Source organism: Tachypleus tridentatus, chromosome 9, assembly GCF_004210375.1.
Source record: "Tachypleus tridentatus isolate NWPU-2018 chromosome 9, ASM421037v1, whole genome shotgun sequence".
Classification (NCBI taxonomy): Eukaryota; Metazoa; Arthropoda; class Merostomata; order Xiphosura; family Limulidae; genus Tachypleus; species Tachypleus tridentatus.
The window spans coordinates 13,800,894-13,818,598 of NC_134833.1; the positions used below are offsets into that span (position 1 = coordinate 13,800,894).

At 33.9% G+C, this 17,705-nt stretch overlaps 1 protein-coding gene across 1 annotated transcript; it reads left to right on the forward strand.

Annotated features, from left to right (window-relative positions):
- Positions 1-9,096: 9,096 nt before the first annotated feature.
- On the forward strand, positions 9,097-17,030 carry LOC143227001 (dermonecrotic toxin StSicTox-betaIB1i-like). The gene is made up of 6 exons (XM_076458549.1): positions 9,097-9,164; positions 9,898-10,141; positions 12,003-12,134; positions 15,089-15,208; positions 15,755-16,010; positions 16,474-17,030. The coding sequence occupies exons 1-6, from the start codon at positions 9,102-9,104 to the stop codon at positions 16,784-16,786; spliced, it is 1,128 nt and encodes a 375-aa protein (XP_076314664.1). The 5' UTR covers positions 9,097-9,101; the 3' UTR covers positions 16,787-17,030.
- The last annotated feature ends 675 nt before the right edge of the window (positions 17,031-17,705 follow it).

Consider the following 17,705-nt stretch of genomic DNA (forward strand, 5'->3'; position numbering starts at 1 on the left):
TCCGCATCGCGCCAAACATGCTCGCCCTTTCAGCCGTGGGGCGTTATAATGTGACGGTCACATAATGAGTTGGCGGTGGGTGGTGATGACTAGCTGCCTTTCCTCTAGTCTTACACTGCTAAATTAGGGACGGCTAGTACAGATATCCCTCGAGTAGCTTTGTGCGAATTTCAAAACGAAAATTAGTTCAAACTTGGGGCTGTATCTCATACGACAGTGTCGATGATTTACACAAAACTGATGGCACCCTGACTACTGACAGGTACATTCCGATTCTGATCCACATTAGTATTTCCTCAGGAATACAATTCATCGGATGAAGATTCATCTTAGAGAACAACAGCTATCCTAAGTATAAACAAAATATGGTGAAATGGTGCTTTGAAGACAAAGAAGCCAGTGAAATATCCACAGCCATGGTTTGGCATGATCAGTGTCTCGGTATTAACATTCTTGAAGATATATAGGTTCATGTAAAAACTGAGATTATCTAACGCCAACCAAATAAATTGTCTAAATTCTATAGAGTAATGCAGGACAGCTGGAACAATTGTCCATTGAAAAAAATGTATGTCAGCATGAAAATAAATTGTTAGGTTTTATGTAAAGCAAATGGTTTATGTACAAAAGTATAGGGATTTTTACAGTTTATTCGCATTTTTATATTGTCTCTAATGATGTTCAATTGTCGTGAATACAATCCCTTACAAACGTATGCAACCTCCTACAAATGTTTTACATCTTGTTGCCATCTGAGCTTGCAATCATGAAAGTTTCAAATGGGACCTTATATTTAAAAAATTACACAATCTACCCCAAACCGAAAAAAACTAAAAACGAATACTGATATTATGCAAATAAGATAGATTTTCAAAGAAGATTAGAATATTTGGAATTGCTTAAGTATTCAATCCCTTTGCTAAAGCAAAATTATTTACATTATTTGTATTTTATCAAAATGTTACATTCTTGGTAGGGTGAAAATAGTTATGTAATCAGCAAACTTCAATTTATATATTTTATTTGTAGATTTCGTTGACTTTCAACGACCTTCACACTATAAAGTGTTAATTCTGGTCACTAGAGTTTTAATAAAAACAAGTTCATTAAAAATGTTTATATTATTTGCTATATTTCATATTAATTGTTTATATTGTATCAAAATGTAACATTACTGGTAGGGGTGAATACTTTTGCAAGGCACTGAAAATTTACCATTCACTCAAGATTACAGTGTTCAGTTATTCCTTATGCTTTATGTGCGTGAATTACCTGTGTTTCGATAATCGTTTCAATTACCGTAAAAAAAAAACACACACACACAAAAATAAAATAAGGTTTACACTCTTTTACTGTTTAATAACTTTAATGTTAAAAAGTTAGCACGGAAAACACGAGAAGTTTTTTTCGACACATGTTTTATTTTTAAATTAATGAGATCTCTATACATCTTTTATTACTAATGGGTCTACACATCCAATGATCTCACGTGTTTTCCTATTACAGGACTCAGCGTCAAAAGCTTACAAAAAAACCTAGGTGATATCACACATTTTATAAGTGAGATACTGTAACTAGTGCAATGTTGACGGTGCTTTGAGTTACCTTATTTGTGACTCAAATACTATTTTAATTAACTTTCTGTATACGGGCTCGGTAGAACTGACCGACCACGTGGCCACTTTGCACTCGTTTAAAGTCGTTGTAATCTTGATACTACTAACATTTAGTATAGCATGTACATAAATAGCTCTGTAAAATAGGTTTAAAACCTGATTTAGTCCTAATTTCCCATTGTTAAGTTTAAGATTAATAAATTAAGTCTTTCATGTGCGATTTACGGATTTACAACGCTAAAATCAGGGTTTCTCTCGGTGGACACAGCAGAAAGCTCACTGTGGCTTTGCTAAAAGAAAAACACACATTGCTATAAAAACACACGCGCGCGCACATCTAACAGCCAGTTAGTCAATCGAAATGTTAAAATGTATTTTGCACAATATTTATGCTTTAAAATGTCAATTTGACTTATACAACGTGTGTGATGTATGGTAGATTTCATAAAAGCCGTTTCTGTTACTGAGATATACATAAGGGTATTCTATCAATACTCCTGATCTATATCGGTAGCTTGTTGTGGTCGAAAGTTAATGCCAACCTGAAAAAATAAACAAATAGTTTGTTCGCAACATATTAGACATAGTAAGGGAAACAGGTTTTATTTACAGCTTTAATTACTTTCCATAATGTTTACTTGTAGTCTTTATACAAAATTTAGCATTGCAAACATAATTATGATTGTTATTGTGCTATACTGCACAGTCGCCCTCCTGGTGAATAAATACACTGCGTTAGACGAAAACATACCGCTTGTTAACGTGATTAGTTAAAGTAATAATATCCAACAATTATAACTTAGAATGTATCGAATCAACTTTCGAAATCCAATAAGCTTTACAATATTTCTAGAGCCAGATAAGGTTACTGTTAGGAACACGTCACAGAATGTGTTCAGGATGGTTGTGACCAGAAATAGTATATACATGGTTGTACGTTTACGTAAAGTAGGAAGAGGACAATATTTACATTATTTTGCGTGTACCTAAAGCAGAAATAGAATAATACTTATATGGTTGTGCGTGTACGTAAACCAAAACTAGAATAATACTTATATAATTTATGTTTTATAAAATACTTTGTTTTAATGTCGCTGAAAGAAACAAACCCAACAACAATACAGTATATATATATGTATGCTGTTAATAAGTGTAAGTAAAAACCATTTATTTTGATACTTGGCAAAATATTCTAACAACAACAAACAAATTGTGGAAAATTTTATCTGATGATAACATTCTTTTATTGCTTTGGATTTTAGAGCAAAGCCATATCTGCTTTCTCTATCTCAGGGAATCGAACCTCAGATTTTACAGCTGACTCGCGAATGGTTTGGCTTGTTTTGAATTTCACGCAAAGCTACACAAGAGCTATCTGCGTTAGTCGGCCCTAATTTAGCAGTGTAAGACTAGAGGGAAGGCAGCTAGTCATCACCACCCACCGCCAACTCATGGGCTACTCTTTTACTAACGAATAGTGGGATTGATCGTCATATTTTTAAATAACGCCCCTACGGCTGAGAGAGCGAGCATGTTTGGTGTAACGGGGATTCGAACCCGCGACTCTTGGATAACGAGTCGAGTGTCTTAACCACCTGGCCATGCTGGGCCCAACTTTTGGTACGTTTGTTAATAACAAGAACGGGTCCGATGTTCTTTTAACCACATCTCCTAAATGTTTTTATTTAATGTCTTCTGTTAAGAAAATTCGAGGTAAATACCTTAAAGCAACAGAACATCTTGATTTCATGGCTATAAACAACACGTAATGCCGGTGAACAACCTCTAGACGTTGAAGGCAAGGTCAGGTTTATAAGGATGGAATGTTTTAATAAGAAATAAAAGTAGGGAGCAATGAACTTTTCACAGGTAGTAAAGTGAAAAAAAACCTTTTTTTTTTTTTTTGCAAAGAAAGATGTAATAAATAATGACTAATCAACCTAAAACTAGTAGGTTGTGACTTAGAGTTTGGAATATCAACAGTTACATCTACAAGTTTTACATCATCCTGAAAACTTCGTAGAGCACAACCACTGCCTTCAGCAAACATTTTGACTTGAAAATAATTCTTAACGAAAACTGTACCCCAGAGGCCACTTCCTGGTTTGAACAATTTCTCAGCTAAACATTTTCACCAGCTACAACCACATCTAACCAGACTTGTAACGGATCAAGTCACCAGTTTGTAGAAACCACGATCATCGCGTGCCCGTAAGTATTACCTTTCAGTTATTTAACAACTGATGTGTTAAAATATTTTATCCGTTTTTGTTATAATTTCACTAATTGATAATATCTGCTCATGTAATACGATTCTTTCTTTCTTGAGCGCAAAACTCCACAATGATCTATTAGCACTCTGTTCACGGTGGGTATTAAATCCCGATTTTTAGCGCTATAAGCCTTCATAATTCGGGTTGATGTAGCAAACTGTTGCTTAAAGTTATTTCATGTGATGTGTAACAGTCTATCAGTAAACGTTTAACGATAATGATTAATAGCACAATATTATTTTTTTCACGTTAAATCCACATTACTTATTATTATTATTATTTGAATTAACTTTACTTCTATTCAGAAGAACTGGTAATCTGTGTTTCTTGTTGGGTTTGTTTTATTTCAAGAAGTGGGTCAAACCACTGCAGCCTACATAAAGAATGTCTGAGAAATTGGATTCCAACAACTTTACCGAATGGAGCACGAAGAATGGTAGTGGAAGTAGTTACAAGGATTTGTCCGTTTGAACTTCGCGCAAAGCAACACGAAGGATGTCTGTGCCAGCTGTTACTAATTTGGCAGAGTAAGGCTAGAGAGAAGGCAGCTTATTCATCGCCAAAAACAACCAACTCTTGGGCTAGTCTTTTACGAACGAATAGTAGAATTGACTGCAACACAATAATGCCCCCACGGCTGAAAGGGTCAGTTGTTTGAAGTTAAGCACAAAACTGCACAAAAGGCTGTCTGTACTCTACCTACCACCGGTATCGAAACCAGGTTTCTAGCGTTGTAAATCCGTAGATATGCTGCTGTACAACTGAGCGGGCGTTACAAGGAAGTTCATGGGTCTTTAAAAAAGTATAGTTAACTTAAGCAGAGAAGAGATATTAGCCAAAATAATTTAAAACTAGAAAGTGGCAAAAACCTCTTTACCCTGTTGGACAGCTGTTAGTTTACGAACTTACAGCGCTATAATCCGATTTACCAAAGAAACAAACAAACAAAGAACAAAATGTTCCAATAACACTCAATATACCACAGGGAGGTTACGTATTGTGGATACGCTAATGAGCAAGTCGCGTAAAATGGTATTATAAAAATTTCCATTTTGATAGTGTGTAATTAATATTATGTATCTTGCGCACGGCCCGACATGGCCAAATGAGTTAAGGCGTTCGTCTCATAATCTGGGGGTCGCGGGTTCGAATCCCGGTCGCACCAAACATGCTCGCCCTTTCAGCCGTGGGGGCGTTATAAAGTGACGTTCAATCCCACTATTCGTTGGTAAAAGAGTAGCCCGAGAGTTGGCGGTGGATGGTGATGATTAGCGGGTTCGCATCCCCGTCGCCCCAAACATGCTCGTCCCTTTCAGCCGTGGGGGCGTTATAAAGTGACGGTCAATCCCACTGTTCGTTGGTAAAAGAGTAGCCCAAGAGTTGGTGGTGGGTTGTGATGACTAGCTGCCTTCCCTCTAGTCTTACACTGCTAAATTAGGGACGGCTAGCACAGATAGCCCTCGAGTAGCTTTGTGCGAAATTCCGAAACAAACAAAACAAATTGTGCGAAATTAAAAAAAAACAAACAAACAAAACAAGCTGGGTTTCCCGTTTTCTAAATGACACGTGACTGATCTCACATCATCTCGTCTACCTCGAGAACATATATATTGATAAAGAACGTAAGAGCGTCGTAGTTATTTATTCTACCTCTTATCTCGAAATAAAACAAAAAACTTTATTCCTGATGCTGCTTTTAAAAATACACGCATTGAAATTTGTGGATCGTTTGATTTCAAGGTATTTTTGATTTTATTTCTTCAAAGCATAACTATCTTTACCTGTAAACGTCATACTGACATAGAGTGACAGTTACGATGTTTCACAACAGATCTGGGTGTATCTTTATAACCTGATTGTACGAATACTTTCGTTGGGAAGGTTTGTTTGTTTGTTTCTGAATTTCGCGCAAAGCTATCCGAGGGGTATCTGCGCTAGCCGTCCCTAATTTAGCAGTGTAAGACTAGAGCGAAGGCAGCTAGTCATCACCACCCACCACCAACTCTAGGGCTACTCTTTTACCAACGAATAGTGGGATTGACCGTCATATTACAATGCCCTCACTGCTGAAAGGGCGAGCATGTTTGGTGTGACGGGATTCAAACCTGCGCCCCTCAGATTACGAGTCGAACGCCTTAACCCACCTGGCCGATTTCTCTAGTACGACAACTAGAATTTTAAAACATATACGCTCAGTGGTTACTGGTATTGCACAACGTATATTGTTTAACACATCCCGAGTTATATTTCTTTCCGGTCCACATGTTTCGTTTTTGTTTTCTGTTCCTGAAGCCTTTTACATTTCTGAGTCCATCAATCATCGAATGCAATCACCATTAATCTTCTTTTAATTTTGGTGTCATTATTCATGATAGTACGTCACTTGAAATTAAATTGTAGGATGAAAAATGAATCATCAAACAGAAAAGTTTTCGTTCGTTTGTTTGTTTTTGAATTTCGCGCAAAGCTAATGGAAGACTATCTGCGCTAGTATTCCCTAGTATAGGAGTGATAGACATCAAATCTTGGACTACCAAGTTTTTACCAACCAACAATCACCCGCTGGTACAGTGGTAAGTTTACGGATTTACAACGCTACAATCAGGGGGTCGATTCCCCTTGGTGGATTCAGCAGATAGCCCGATGTGGCTTTATTATAAGAAAACACACACATCAACCAATAATGAAATTGACCATCACATTATAATGCTCCCATAGCTTAAAAGTCAAGAATGTTCGGTGACGAAAATTCAAACTCATGGCCCATGGGTTGAGACTCGAGCGTCCTAATCACCTGACGTACACATATCGAGATTGTATGCGTATATTTGAGGCAAATAGCAAATATTCCAGTATGATCGTGTTGCCATCTATTGCCTCTTTAAAAAGTTAACATTTTGAGCTAAATAAGAAAAGTGAAAGGAAACCTTCTCAACTGCCATTTGAAAGCTAAGAGTCGGGAGTTGGACAAAAAGTATAGTCAGTATTATTTTCTTTATAGTAACGACATAAACACGGAAAAGATACAAATGCTTTTCACCTGAAAATTAAATACACTGATATCCGTTTTGAGTGGCAATGCTTTGATGTGTATCTATTTATTTTTTCTAAACTACTCCAGAATTAATCAAATAAATAACGTAAAATATTGCCAGTTATTTATTCTTCAAACTAGTAATTTTGTGTGTAATTAACCTCATATAATAGTTATAATAACATCTAATCTATCTTTATAGTTCTCATTGTGTTAGATGAACGTTAGTTGTAAAATGTTCTAAGCTTTCATTCATTATTTGACGTTTTTTAAAATACTAGCTTGAAAACTTGTTGTTTTGTTTCTTTCTTGTGAAATAAACTTTAACAAACATCGATTGAGATATGAAATGTTTCTATCAATATTCCGGTCTTGCTGGTTTCGTGTAAAATATATTTTTAAAAATATTCCTGTATCAATGAAAAAACACTTCTCTGAACAAGTTATTCTCCTCTTAAACGTTTGCAAAGTTTGTTAGAGGCGCGCAATACTTTAAAGTTGTTTTGTGTATGAAATTTGAATGCGAGACCTTGAATTCTATGTTTCACAAAATTTAATCTTGAGTTTTAAGTGCAAAGAGATATTTAACAAAAGGCTTTTTTAGGTCATAATATCACGAAACCTTTAGGAGACTAATTAACTGAGGAATCTGTGTTTATAAATATTATGTTTTTAACTAATAGTCTCGGTCTTATTGTGGTAATCGCTGTTGTCATAATAATGTTATTGTAGGATGTTTTACACACTGCTTATAATCAATTGTATCAAATAACCCAAAGTTAATATTTTTCACAATAAGTTATTGTTAGAGGATTTCAACGTCTATTTATCATGAGAGAACTAGATTTACAAAGGTCACAATGTGAGGTCCATTTCCTCCTGGGTAATGTAAAACATAAAACTTTATTGTGTAACGTTTTGCTATAAAAAAAGTTATTTAAGTTGATGTATACGATGGTAAATCCTTCCTAACAGACTAACTTTGTTTTGTAAAGTTTTCAATGTACACTACACTTACTTCAGACTAACTTTGTTTTGTAAAGTTTTCAATGTACACTACACTTACTTCAGACTAACTTTGTTTTGTAAAGTTTTCAATGTACACTACACTTACTTCAGACTAACTTTGTTTTGTAAAGTTTTCAATGTACACTACACTTACTTCAGACTAACTTTGTTTTCTAAAGTTTTCAATGTACACTACACTTACTTCAGACTAACTTTGTTTTCTAAAGTTTTCAATGTACACTACACTTACTTCAGACTAACTTTGTTTTGTAAAGTTTTCAATGTACACTACACTTACTTCAGACTAACTTTGTTTTGTAAAGTTTTCAATGTACACTACACTTACTTCAGACTAACTTTGTTTTGTAAAGTTTTCAATGTACACTACACTTACTTCAGACTAACTTTGTTTTGTAAAGTTTTCAATGTACACTACACTTACTTCAGACTAACTTTGTTTTGTAAAGTTTTCAATGTACACTACACTTACTTCAGACTAACTTTGTTTTGTAAAGTTTTCAATGTACACTACACTTACTTCAGACTAACTTTGTTTTGTAAAGTTTTCAATGTACACTACACTTACTTCAGACTAACTTTGTTTTGTAAAGTTTTCAATGTACACTACACTCACTTCAGACTAACTTTGTTTTGTAAAGTTTTCAATGTACACTACACTTATTTCAATCTTTCAACGCTTCAATTTCTTTCCTAGAAATGTTCCAAACACTTGGTTATGAAGTTAACGTGATCAGATGTTTTTTCTGTTATGAATTAAGCACAAAGCTACAGAATGGGCTATCTGTGCTCTGTCCACCACCGGTATCATAACCCGATTTTTAGCGTTCTAAGTCCGCAGACATACCACTTTGCCAGTGGGGGGACGTTTAGTATTTGATATGCATATATAGATAGATATAAGAAATAAATTCAATATAACTTTTAAATTTATAGCGAAAAAACGAATGTGGTAGCCCTTGTAATGTTGTTTTTTTTATTTCTTAGAAATTCTATTAGCAATCTCCGATATGATAAAAAAAAGAAAAATAATAATTGATTTTAAATGTAAATCCACATGCGACAAAATAACTAATAAATTCTGTGAAGTAAAAGTTTTAGTTCATGTCTTTAATTCATTGAAATCAATTTACCAAAACAGGATAATTGAAAATGGCCGAAAATACTGCAGATGGTCAACGAAAACTCGTGTTGCTGTTTATGTTGTTCATTCAGGTAAAACTTTGTGTTACCATCGTTGTCTAATTCAATCAGAGATTATTGTATAGAAGTTTTCACCTAACCATAATATTATGATTAAGACAAATTATAACTTAAGTAATTATGCAGCAATAATAAATGTTTATACATTCGTAGGCTCGTATTTATTCATCAAGTCACTCTGGAAATTAATTAATTTAAGTTCATATTTATTTTCAATTTAAGTTGTTCCTCAGTGTTTGTTTGTTTTTGAATTTCGCGCAAAGCTTCACGAGGGCTATCGCTGCTAGCCGTCCCTAATTTAGCAACTCTTGGGGTACCCTTTTACCAACGAATAGTAGAACTGGCCGTAACATTATAACGCCCCCACGGATGAAAGGGTGATCATGTTTGATGCGATGAGGATTCGAACCCGCAACCCTCAGATTACGAGTCGAGCGCCTTAACCACCTGAGGAAAGATGTAGTTTACAGACTTATAACACTACAGCCTGAGGTTTCTTCATGCTAGGTGATCAGCGAGCCTAACTGTGAACTTTTCGCTAAAACAAACTGATTTAAGTTAATGTAAACAATGGTATATCCTTTATAAAACGCAAAATAACGCTGCTTTTAAAAGTTTACAAACTACTAATTTCCATAAATTTTAATTTAACAGATTTATGTAAAATAAAATCTATGACGTCCCTAAACTGCAACTTTGTGTTTAATTTTCATTTTTAATTTGACTTTTTACTTCTTTGTTACAGGTGACAAAAGTCTTGAGTCAGGCGAAACCGATCTACAATATTGCTCATATGGTTAACACCATTTCAGACATCAACAAGTACCTGGACAAAGGAGCAAATGGGATTGAAACAGACGTCACGTTTCTCCAAAACGGAACAGCACGCTGGACCCGTCATGAATTTCCTTGTGATTGTTTTAGAACCTGTGATCAATTCCAGGATATAGTGGAGCATTTACAATATATTCATGAGATCACAACCTCAGGTAACGCCAGGTTTCGTGTTTAAAACAACATTGTACATATTAGACATGGAGTGTAAAAGAATGGTGCATTTTTATTGATACTTCCCGTGAAGTTCCATAGTTGAAGCACTTTTGTTTTGAACGACTACTAATATAGATTTTGTTTCACATCATCATACGAAAGTAGGTACAAAAAATAATCTCTTGCCTAGACCTCATACATTTCCAAATATGCTAATAAAGTTTCGTAAGCGTTTCAAACAAGAACTCCTTAGAAGCTTGCCGCACCAACTATCTCAGCCGCAAAAGTATTAAAACTGAGTAGCATTAATGTGACAAAAGTAAAACAAAAACATCTGTGGAGCAGAAAACTGAGCAGAATGTACAACCTGAAGTATTGGCCTTTATATTGTAAGGCTTACCGATTTTTGTATTAACGTCATAAGCTTTTCACACTTACTATTAGAACTAATCGTGTAATATTCTTGTGTATTAAACTAATTTCTACAGAAATTATTAAGTATGTTTACTTAAGAACAGTAAAATCAGCAGGATAAATAGCGAAGTAATACTTGATTTAACTATACTGACTAATTTTAATCTAAAAATGAACAAACTGGACATGGTGTTTAATAAGAAAGGAAAACGATTGTTGTTTATTCACAAAGACAAAAACATATTTTTTTGTACTTGCAGTGGATACTAAAAGGTTCCTTTTAACTATATTTTTGAATTTATTAACTTATTTTCTTTCCTCGAGATGCCTTTCTATCAACAAAATCACTTGAGGTCACGCATAGTACTGTTTTAATCTTATATTTTTTACTTAACGGGAAATGTAGAATATACCCATAATGATTAGCATTACTGATGTGACTGTTCAACCTATTTAACATAAGGTTGGCCATAACCTCGAAATATATTCTGTTTGTTTATTTGTTTTGAATTTCGCGCAAAGCTACATGAAGGGGCTATCTGCTCTAGCCGTCCTAATTTTGCAGTGTAAGACTAGAGGGAAGGCAGCTAGTCAACACCACCCACCGCTAACTCTTGGGCTACTATTTTACCAATGAATAGTGTGATTGGTCGTCACATTATGACGTCCCCACAGTTGAAAGGACGAGCATGTTTGGTGTGAGTGGGATTCGAACCCGCGACCTTCGGATTACGAGTCGAGTGCCTTAACCACCTGGCCAATATCTTCTGAACTACTATTGAAGGACACTACCATAATCTATATTCTTTGCATAACATGCAGTGTTACACCAAAGACAAACACAACAGTAAAACAAGTATTACCTCCAGAAAATAACAAAGCAACAAAAGCTTAATGGTCAATTGCACATTACAAAACAACACCAAGAGCTCGTCCCTCCTCGGACAGATAACTGACCAAACTAATGTTACCTGTTTTCTGGACAGGAAATAGCTCACACATAACGTGGCTTCTATATCCATGTTACATGGTTCTGACTTCATTTGTAGTAAACCAAGGAATGCAATTATTACTTCCTCCATTGCATACATTTGTGTAGTCCACTGTTCCCGGACTTGATCTGGCTAACATCGTTTCACTTTCACATGAAACATTTTATCAGTTACACAGGCACAACTAATAACTTTCACAGTATATCCATCCTGAGGATGCCAATGCTAAATCCGTGGTCATAATTGCATAGTTTTAAGAAAGTTCTTGTCCAGTTTCAAACAATTTCATTCACTAGTTTCATTTTTGAGTAAATAACAAAATCACTTACACACATTCATATATCTTTTCCACATTATTAGTTTTAAGACAATCAGCTTTCCAAAACACATACTTTATGTATTTGAATATAAAAAAGTAATAATGAAAACATTGATATTTCACACTGCCTTGCAGAATCTTCACCATACAAGGACAAGATGGCGCTGCTGTTTTTAGACCTTAAAGTATCTAATCTCCCAGCAGACAAGAAAACTATAGCAGGAAATGATATTGCCAGAAAACTGATAGAAAATATTTGGCAGAGTGGTAATGTCGATCGTTTTTGTTTTACCAAACTTGATATTTGTCAAACGTATTTGTTAAAGATTAAAATATGTTAAACTCTATGTTTTAGTTTATTGAACTTTGGCTGTTCTAATAGCAGCCCGCTATTTGAAAGATCGAAACCTTCCTTGGAAATATAAAGATGGAGGCCTTCCCTAGTGTTTACCAAGAGTAAGTGAATGTTTTAGCATCGGTCCCTGAAAAAAACTAACAAGTAAAAATATACTGTTAGACAGGTAAGAAATATTTATACTATATTTATATTATCCCAATAATAAAATGACAATGCAATATTATTACAGTTATTTCAATACTTTCATAACTTTTTATCACGTGCGTGTCGTTTCCAAATTTTTATATATTTATTGAAAATTTTGGTTTTCAGCTTCTCTGCCTGATAAGTCTTTCAGTTCAATCATTAACTTCAACAGAACATTAATCTTAACGTTTCTTATTTTTTTCTGTTACAAACTGTTCTTCTCGTTATATTATTTTCTATGATAATTGTATTTGATTTGCCCCCTCAGTTGTTTAAATAATATTTTCATCAGTTCTTTGAGTCCATTATATGTATTCTCAATTACAAACATAGTTATTTAATATAAACATTTTAATGATTTCCACTTCCCCGACCACTAGCATAATAAATTATATTTTATATCATTTCGTCGTACTGATATTTGGATGCATAATATTCTCATATATGTATGTCTTTTTTACGCATAACTTTTTGTATTTTTGTTTGTTCCTAGTTTGTATTCGACAATATTTTTCATACAACTTTTTTTTTCAAACATATATGTGTGTATCACTTTCACTGATTCGGATGAGAAACAAATGTTATAAATATATTTATAGACACAGAAGTTAAAACTCAGTTTTTTCACAATCAATTTAACAAATATCTGACGTTACTGATTGTAAGAGCTTTATGTTAAAGAAGTAATATTGGCTTATACATTCCGTAGATATTGAAATTTATAAGATTGTTTTCTTTGTTTGGATTTCGCGCAAAGCTATCTGCGCTAGCCGACCCTAATTTTGCAGTGTAAGACTAGAGGGAAGGCAGCTAGTCATCACCACCCACCGCCATGTTACTCACGAAGCCTCAGTACGTGTAACACTACAATAAAATACTCTTGTCATTTATTATACGCGAATAGTGGGATTGATCGTCACATTATAACACTCTCATGGCTGAAAGGGCGAGCATGTTTGATGCGAGGGGGATTCAAACCCGGGATTCTCAGATTGCGAGTCGAAAGCCTTAACCCACCCGGCCATGCCGGGCCCAATGTCTATGAACCTTACTACTAATTAAGTTATATTCTATCAACCAAAATCAATATTCGTTGTCACTCACGAAGCCTCAGTACGTGTAACACTAGAATAAAATACTCTTGTCATTTACTATACGTGAAAAATATTACTTGATTTCAAATTATATAATTAACAAATAAATCACACCAAAAGAAAATTTTGTTACTTAATATTTTTTAAATTTTGTTTGTCACATAATTTTGAATAAAGTGTAAAAGGAGCAAATTCATTTAATAAAGTTATATTTCTTGACATTACTTTTCACGTGGTTATTCACAGTTTGTATTGTTATCATGAGCGTCTGTATGGAGGAGCAGGGATTACATGTCCACCGGAAAAATGAGAAAAATTACTTCTTTATTCATTCACCATATATATTTATACCCTTCATTTGGATTTTGTCCACCCACGCCCATAGAGACATGTTTGTAATTTTTACGTTTCGATTAATAACTTGAAGTAACATATTTAATTTGAACATTATTTCTCAAAATTACTGAAGTCGGTGTGTTTTGTTGTTGTTGTCGTTTTTGTTAGAAACTACTCTTGTGATAAAACGAACTAGATATATAAGATTATTCCTTTGTCTTTCGTTTGTTTCTGTATTAAACTAGTATAACTTGAATAAATATTACACTATGTAACAAACATTTTACTTTTTCTTGTTCCTGGGCAGAAAATGTTGTTTCCCAATTGCTTATGCCCAAAGTAAATGGAAAAGACCTATTTTTCTCTTCAAACTTGCTTTTGTGATCTGAGAGCGTATGACGAAAACACAATGGGCGACTGTATTTGGGGGTTGATACGTGAAAGTGATTTACATTACAGTTGCAAATCTCGAAAAACCACTCACTTCTAAACATTTTTTTTTTCATTTTTGTATAACTTTAGTATAAATACATGTAAATTTTGATTCATATATTGTTTTATTCAGACCTTATGTAAATGAAAATGTGCAAATTTTCCCGTTTTTACATAGAAAATAGGTTAATTTCTAAATTTCATTATCCAGGTCACAAAAGCAAAGTTTGAAAAGAATAATGGCCATTTTCTGTACTTTTACAACATAAGCAATTAAGAAATAACACATACTGTCCAGAAACAAAATTTGTGTTACATAGTGTTATTAATCATTCTTGGTTAGATATTTTACTTCACATATGTTTAAACAAACTAGGCGTTACAAGAAACGGTAATTATATTACTACTCAGAACTGATAACTCAGTGTATGGGTTTAAACCTAACTTAAATGTTATTATCTTATGAGATTAACAAGATTATCAAATGGATGTTTTAGTGAAATATAACCGCTGAACTCTATGTTGTGTATTATATAATGATCTCAGCGTTTACTGTGGTGATTTGGTTTACAGTTTCTTGGAGAAAATAAATAAAAGTTACGTTTTAATACATTAATTAATACATTAATTGTTCTAATACCGAATTGTCGTCACGAAGTAATATTATTTAGTCTTAACTGAAATTTTGGTTTTTACTCTTTAATTTGTAACTGTCCGTAGGTGTGTTACACATGAATCATATTACAATAAACTATAAGGAAGTTTTTTATTACTAATCGCTTATGTGCTTTATCGTGTGATATTTGTCGCTCTAGACAATCCATCCCCAATCTATGTCGTTCTATCCATTGGTCGTACAAGTGACAGTGACGTCTTCAAAGGAGTACAAGAAACAATAGCGAATGAGAATTCAATCCAACTTGCTGACAAAATAGGTAGATAGGAAATTATTTGTTGTTGTTATTATTGTGGCATATAATTAGACGATGAGAAACGAAGTCTGGGTTTTAGTATTGTAAATCTGTAAAATTACCACTGACCCTCTGGAGGCAGATTTTTATTCTGATAAACATCAACATGCCAAGGTAAGGTGCACAATGGGGTGGGGGAACAAATTATATGAACGAAGAAAACAAAGACTTTTTTTAATTAATAGTTTTATACACCTATCAAGAAATTTTAGTAGTTGTTTTGATATAGTGTGTTCTATTATTTAGTTTAAAATATTTTATATTCAAAGCACATTATTTGTTTTAAAACTATTTTATGGGATTTACTATTACTATATATATTTGTCACTTTATTTGCTTGGCACTCAGTTGACCTGATCAGTATTTAGATCTTCCACATAGTATTTGATAAATTTGTATATTCCTACAAATTAATTTTTAATTTGAAAAACTGAGTGATTGTCTAAGTGAAATTATTGGATTTCTAGGTACTGCTACCAATCACAGTGTTTCAGAAGCTGACACAATGACTCACTGCGAACTCGTTTTGTTTAGGTTGGGATGTAGGGCTAGGTGGCCTTCTGAGCAATATTGACAACATGTATAAGAATCTGGGGATCACAAAAAACCGTTGGCAAGGTGATGGCGTATCTAACTGCATCAACCCCCTGTGGGGCACCATTCGACTACGGTCAGCTGTAAATAACAGGAAGAGGGAAACAGGCTATGTGGATAAGGTATACAGATGGACAGTGGACCTTAGCACCAGCGTCAGAACTATGTTAAGGTATTACAACATGCTGCAGACGGTGAATAATTGTTTGTTTGTTTTCAAAATGAATAGTTGTTTCAGATTATTACTTATATTAAATTTCAACATCATTCCGGTGTTTCTAATAGACTAATAACGAACTTTTGTCTCTTCGTTGATAATGTGTGTGTTTACTTATAGCAAAGCCACATCCGGCTATCTGCTGAGTCCATCGCGGGAATCAAACCTCTGATTTTAGCGTTGTAAATCCGTAGACTTACCGCTGTACTATTGGGGGTTCGATGGTAATTTTTATCTAAATTGGTTCCATTCAAGATGGCTTATTCCAAAACACGAGTGCAATTTTAAAATAAATAATATAAATTATTTTTCGTTTTGAAACTAAATTCGAACTCATTCATTAATTAGATAAATCTCTTTTTTATGTGCACTTTCAAAGCAGATTCTAAGTAATGTTTATGTGTTTTTTTTCTTTCAGTCGTGATGTGGACGCCATCATGACTAATCATCCCGAACGAGTCAAGAATGTGTTACAGGAATTGCAGTTTAGAAGACGTTTTAGAATGGCACTGAAATCAGACAATCCATGGGAGAGAACGTCTGCAGAAAATACTTTTTTAATATTTCGAGCGCCACCACTATTTCGCTTCATGTCAGCAATGTTTGAATTCACATCTTCGCTAGTTGACTTTATAATAAACAGTGTACAAGGACGAGCACTCGGTGGAGTAATGTACAAGGCCATAACTTTTGTTCAAGTTTTTATGGACTTATTTCATAAAAATCTTTAAAGCAAGAAAAAAGTTAGGTTACTAGATATATATAGAACCCCAATGCATTCTTAACTGTTAAGCCTTACCTCATGGTGACTCATACACAGGCTGGTAAGTAGTTGAAATTGTGGTACAATTTTTGACATTTTCTACGTAACTCATAACACATGTCGGTGAAAACGAGGTTATTCATTGTCAGCCATTAAATTCGCTTAAATATCAAAACCAACATTTCAACATCATGATAAAAATCACTGTTAATGTTGTGCTTCATTTTTAATTTGTACATAATCTGATATTATTTATTGTAGACTTATTTAGATTTTTGCCACATAAATTATAATTAGTAAATATATTTTTCTAATAGCTCAAGTTTGTCTCTAAATGTTATTTAAAGCTTTTTAATACAAACTATCAAAGTTTTATTTTGTAATTATTATTCATTCCAAAAGTAATCAAATTAAAACTTACAGTTAGTATAAGTAATGTAAAAATGTTTCCGAAGAAAACAATTTAATTCTAATACATATTGTTTGGAATTAAACGCAAAGCTACACAATGGGCTATCTGTGCTCTGCCCACCACGAGTATCGAAAAGGCATACATACCGCTGTGCCACTCCATTACTGATGTTGTTGAAAATTTATTACCTTTGGTGTAAGTTAACATTAACTACATTTATAGACTGCGCTACGTTCTTACACCAAACTCACCCATACGCAAATATATATATATTACATTTTTCTGTCTTCTGGTGAGGCAGTGGTAAGAATTCATATTTAAAACGATAAAACCAAGTGTTCGATTCCTTTCGGTAAACAAGACAGATAACCTAATGTAGCTTTACTATAAGAAAACATACATGTATATTAAATATTCCATAACACACAAACATCTTATATATCTCAAAAAGTGCCTTAGCACTCTCTAACACACA

What these genes read in the sequence shown, in the direction of transcription:
- LOC143227001 (XM_076458549.1), top strand. Translation starts at nt 9,102, where the DNA reads ATGGCCGAAAATACTGCAGATGGTCAACGAAAACTCGTGTTGCTGTTT. An exon ending in TGTTTATGTTGTTCATTCAG is followed by an intron (nt 9,165 to 9,897) that starts GTAAAACTTTGT and finishes TCTTTGTTACAG; the next exon opens with GTGACAAAAGTCTTGAGTCA. An exon ending in TCATGAGATCACAACCTCAG is followed by an intron (nt 10,142 to 12,002) that starts GTAACGCCAGGT and finishes ACTGCCTTGCAG; the next exon opens with AATCTTCACCATACAAGGAC.